The following is a 5,213-nucleotide window of genomic DNA, read 5'->3' as shown; positions in this document are numbered from 1 at the left end:
AGAGCCTGATCCACGTGAGATGCATCAACCTGCATCGATTTTATTAAATTGTATGGGATCCTAAAATCCGAGTGCATTGAATTATTTGATCGCATAAAATTCATTAATTTTAAAAATAAAATTAAAGCTAACACCACAATGACACAGATGGGCTCAACGCCTGAATGTTTTATAGCCTAGAGGCAGTGCATCTTTAAATTAATATGATTTTAAAGCCCAAATATTGCAAAGAAATAAAATAGATTTTTAGTTGTTGGTTTTTGGTTTTTTTTACATAGAAGCCAAACGCAACATTACATCTACAAATGCTTTAAAAGCAACCTGCATGTATAACACTGAACAGTGTTATTACAGTTTTATAGTGGACGAACTGATACTTGCCCGTGTTGGCCATTACCTCTTATCTGTCCATAAACTATAAAACGTAAAACGCATTTAGGCTTTAAAGTCACGCAAACCAAAAACTTTGTTTCAACAACTTGTGAGAAATACTTTTTTTTTCACCGACACGAAGTTACAAACTGTTACTAATCTCGCATTGGCACGCACACAAACACCAAAAGCACGCACATAACACACACCTTTTCTCTCTGCACTAAACTTCATTCATGACTAACAGAGTGGGAGCGAGCGAGCGAGCGAGCGAGAGAGATTACGTCACGAACAGCAGCCAATGAAGCTGTGGAGCGCACTATAAAGCAAGAGACCATTCTCAGATTTGGGGACATTAAGAGAATTAACTCGGACATAAACTCTACTAAACGACATTTTTACTGTCTTGAAAAGTACTTCTGGGATCACAGCATTGTTCCTCTGTTACTGTTCCACTAAGGTAAGCTTATTATATGCATGAGGACAGATTGATTTCTAACTGAGCAGGCAATGTCAGAGTAACAAGAGCAAAGTGCTGAGTGGAGATTCTTTTGCAAGCTTTATAAGTAGGAGTTTGATCTTTGCATTTGCAAGTTCTAATAACTAATAATATACTCTTTCTTTTTGATCCTTGCATTGTATTCAGGGGCTTTCTATGAGTCAGTTTGGTGGTAATACATTTTAGATACTTCTGCTTTTCATAGCCTTGTAAAAATCGTTTTTGTGCAGCATGCAAACCCATAGAGTCCAATTAATAACAAACACACGACGTGTGACAGTTTTCATTTACTTTCAACTTTATGGTGCATGTAGTCAACATGTTGCACAATACCTCTCCTCCCTGCCTTCATTACTCTGATGCCCCTCCTATTTAATTTCCAGGTTGTGCAGAAGCCAGAAAAAAAAGGAGTTGTCATCATGGTGCTAATGATACTACCATTCATTGGATCAGTGTCGGTATCCGAGAGTCTGGTGGCCATGACAACAGTGTGTTTGGTCTACCTGATCCTCAAGTTTTTCCGCACTGATATTCCTGAGGGGCTTCGTCGCCTGCCTGGACCGAAGCCCCTGCCAATCATTGGGAATGTGCTGGAGGTGGGAAGCAAACCTTACCTGAGTCTCACCGCCATGAGCAAGCTCTATGGCAACGTCTTCCAGATCCAGATCGGCATGCGCCCCGTTGTTGTTCTGAGTGGCAGCGAAACAGTTCGACAGGCTCTCATCAAGCAAGGGGATGATTTCTCTGGCAGACCTGACCTGTACAGCTTCCGGTTCATCAATGATGGCAAGAGTCTGGCCTTCAGCACAGACAAAGCAGGTGTCTGGCGTGCCCGCAGGAAGCTGGCCTACAATGCCCTGCGCTCCTTCTCCATCCTGGAGGGCACGACCCCAGAGTACTCCTGCATGCTGGAGGAACACATCTGCAAAGAGGGAGAGTATCTGATCAAACAGGTCGACAAAGTCATGAGGGCTGATGGCAGCTTTGACCCCTTCCGCCACATTGTTGTCTCCGTTGCAAATGTGATCTGTGGAATGTGCTTTGGACGACGCTACAGCCACGATGACCAGGAGCTGTTGAGCTTGGTGAACCTCAGTGATCAGTTCACTCAGGTGGTGGGGAGCGGTAATCCAGCAGACTTCATCCCTGCTCTTCAATTCTTGCCCAGCACTACAATGAAAAAGTTTCTGAACATCAATGCCCGCTTTAGCAAATTTGTGCAAAAGATCGTCACTGAGCACTATGCCACTTACAACAAGGTACACTATCCATTAAGTCCAGTTGTCTCCCACATTTTTAATAAAAATGAGAAATAATTTCCATGAATGAATTATTTATTGTGATTGTCCAATCTTCTTTCAGGACAACATTCGTGACATCACTGACTCCCTGATTGATCACTGTGAAGACAGGAAGCTGGATGAGAACTCCAATATCCAGATGTCAGATGAGAAGATTGTGGGAATTGTCAATGACCTGTTTGGAGCTGGTAAGTTAATTTTCTCTACAAATTGAATGATCTGATGTGTGAAGGGAAACTTCAAGGTTTTTTTACAGAGGTTCTGTTTTTCGTCTAGGTTTTGACACCATCTCAACATGCCTGTCTTGGTCAGTCATGTACCTGGTGGCGTACCCAGAGATTCAGGAAAGACTATATCAAGAAATAAGTAAGTACAGCTACTTTACACAAAATACTTCCTCAGATATATAATTTCTATTTTTTTGTGGGGTAGGGGTTGGGGGGTACTCTAAAAAGAAATCAAAAAGATGTCCAAAACTTTCAAACGTCCAGACATATGAAAATACCTTTTCTGAGAAACTGCCCAGATTTTCTGACACTTCATGATCTCCTCTCACCAGGCCTATTAAACCACAAGCTGCTAGTAGACCAGCGCAATCACCCTGAAGCCCCTCTACTCTATCTATAAGATGTTTTTGGAAAAGAAACCACCAGACCAACACCATTGTTTCAAACTTACCAAATCTGAAATTTTAATCCTCAAAAACTTCATATCTTTCTCTGATGTACAGTTAATTAAAAAGAAAAATCACCCACAGCTTGGACGCACATCTGTTGACTGTTGTCCCCTTGAGATCCACAAAATTTGCTCAGCTAATAATGCCACAAAAAATGGAACTCCCTTCCTTCCCATATCAAAATGTCCCTTGATATTTGTCCTTTTTCTGTGGTGCTATAAAGATGGTTAAAGGGGGAATCAAGAATGTAATCATGGATTTAATCTTTTGAACTGTTATAAGCAAAAAAAATCTGGGACAATACTATAGACTGCAACCTAAATCCCCATCCTGAGCTAACAGTCTATGATCTCTTTTTCTTTTCAGAGGACCAAGTGGGTGTCGATCGCACGCCTCTCCTCTCTGATAAACCCCATTTACCCTTATTGGAGGCCTTCATCCTGGAGATCTTTCGCCATTCCTCATTCCTTCCCTTCACTATCCCTCACTGGTGAGGTTCATTTATTTTAGATGCATGAGAGTATCTCATGTTCCTATGAAAATTAGCTGTTAATGACATGCTATATTTTTACACAACAAACATAGCAACATGCAACAAAAACATAGCTATCACAACCCCAAGAATATGTGTGATATAACCCTGTAGATACACAGGGGACTAATACTTTGTCCGTCTTTTGCAGCACGACAAGAGACACATCTCTGAATGGCTACTTCATTCCCAAAGACACCTGTGTCTTCATCAATCAGTGGCAGATCAATCAAGATCCGTAAGTTCTTTTTTGCAGTTGAAGACAACTGATTAACTTTCACTCTTCAGAGCTGCCCAGTATCACCAGCAGAGAGTGCTCTGTTTTAAAGTACAGGAAGGCCTTGCTTATGTGCTCCCCATTGGTAGTTGTAAAAAAAGACAATAGCAGTCCTCAGGACATTAAACCTCTAATTGTTTATAGACCTGCATTTTTATTGACGCTGTCATTTTTGCAGCTTATCTTATTGCTTCATTTTCTGCACTTTTCAGTGAGATCTGGAAAGATCCGACTTCTTTCAACCCAGACCGCTTCCTGAGCGCTGATGGCACTGAAGTCAACAAGCTTGAGGGGGAGAAGGTGATGGTTTTTGGCATGGGAAAGCGGCGCTGCATTGGCGAGGTCATTGCACGAAATGAAGTCTTCCTCTTCTTGGCAATCATCATCCAGAAGCTGCGCTTTCACACGAAGCCTGGAGAGCCACTGGACATGACCCCAGAATATGGTCTCACAATGAGAAGCAAACGCTGCCACCTGACAGCCACATTGCGACAGAAGAGTGAACAGTGAAGCTATTTATAATGTGCAATATATGACTCAATAGCTGGTATAAGTTGACTCTTACAATGTATGGGTCACAGTCAGTGTAACAGTCAGTGAAAGAAGCAGCTTTCTCAGAATGTAACGCATCGAATGCTGAATTTGATCTACAGAGCTAATGGCATTGAAGCAATTAAGTGAAATGCTTGTTGCAGGTTGTCAGAGATGTCTTGGTTTGTGTGAACACATCTCTATCATGTATTTTGATTCTCTAAGAGATGTTCCTGCAAAGGGAAAGGGTTGGTGCTTCTCAATGAAGTATAAGGAAATACCTGGTTCTCCTGTGGTGTGTAGTAAATGGCTCACATTAAGAAGTTGTAAAAAAAAAAAAAAAAAAAATCCTCAGAGACTAAGTTGCCTTGTTTAACTTTGGGACACAAAGTATGTTTTGCTGAATAGGCATTACTATTTAGGCCACTGGAACCTGAATTGTTTTCTTCTGTGACACAGGACTCTAAACTAAATCTATATTACCTTATGATACCATTGCCACTTGTAAGCTAATTATTTGTATTACATTATAATGTGGATGTAAGACACTGAAGCTATAATTGTATCCCAAAAATGTGATTTTGTGTGTATACCACGCTTGTATTTTATAAAGTCATTTTTTTTATGTGCCTAGCATTTGTATATATTTGAGGTGAAATAGTTTTGCTCTGCATCTATATGAAATATCAGGACACCAAAAGAGTTCCAGTGATTTTTTGAATATATTAGTAGGCTATACAGTTTTGTACTTCTGTCTCTAATGTATCAATGATTGTATAACGTGGAAGGGCATGTGATCTGAGCATCTTTTAATCAGCCACTTAAATAAACATGTTGAGATGATCATCTTGTCCTTATTGTTTGCTTGATTTTAAAAGCAAAAAACAAAAGATTCCAAGACCAATTCACCTACACAGTAATACAGTGATAACCATCATATATGTCTGTCAATGATGTGTACAAAAAAATGAATCCATGTCGGACTTAAGAATACTTAGCTTTCGCGTGAACGAGAAAAAAAATCA

The 5,213-nt window shown here is 40.4% G+C and overlaps 1 protein-coding gene across 1 annotated transcript; it reads left to right on the top strand.

Annotated features, from left to right (window-relative positions):
- Window positions 1–679: 679 nt before the first annotated feature.
- On the top strand, window positions 680–5,031 carry cyp1a (cytochrome P450, family 1, subfamily A). The gene is made up of 7 exons (XM_042483779.2): window positions 680–832; window positions 1,255–2,130; window positions 2,234–2,360; window positions 2,449–2,538; window positions 3,215–3,338; window positions 3,532–3,618; window positions 3,870–5,031. The coding sequence occupies exons 2-7, from the start codon at window positions 1,291–1,293 to the stop codon at window positions 4,165–4,167; spliced, it is 1,566 nt and encodes a 521-aa protein (XP_042339713.1). The 5' UTR covers window positions 680–832; window positions 1,255–1,290; the 3' UTR covers window positions 4,168–5,031.
- Window positions 5,032–5,213: the final 182 nt, after the last annotated feature.

The sequence above is a fragment of the Plectropomus leopardus genome, chromosome 1 (genome assembly GCF_026936395.1).
Source record: "Plectropomus leopardus strain MGB_pleo_1.0 chromosome 1, ASM2693639v1, whole genome shotgun sequence".
NCBI lineage: Eukaryota > Metazoa > Chordata > Actinopteri > Perciformes > Serranidae > Plectropomus > Plectropomus leopardus.
The sequence above is the reverse complement of the archived record's forward strand: the minus strand, read 5'-3'. Positions and strand labels throughout refer to the sequence as shown.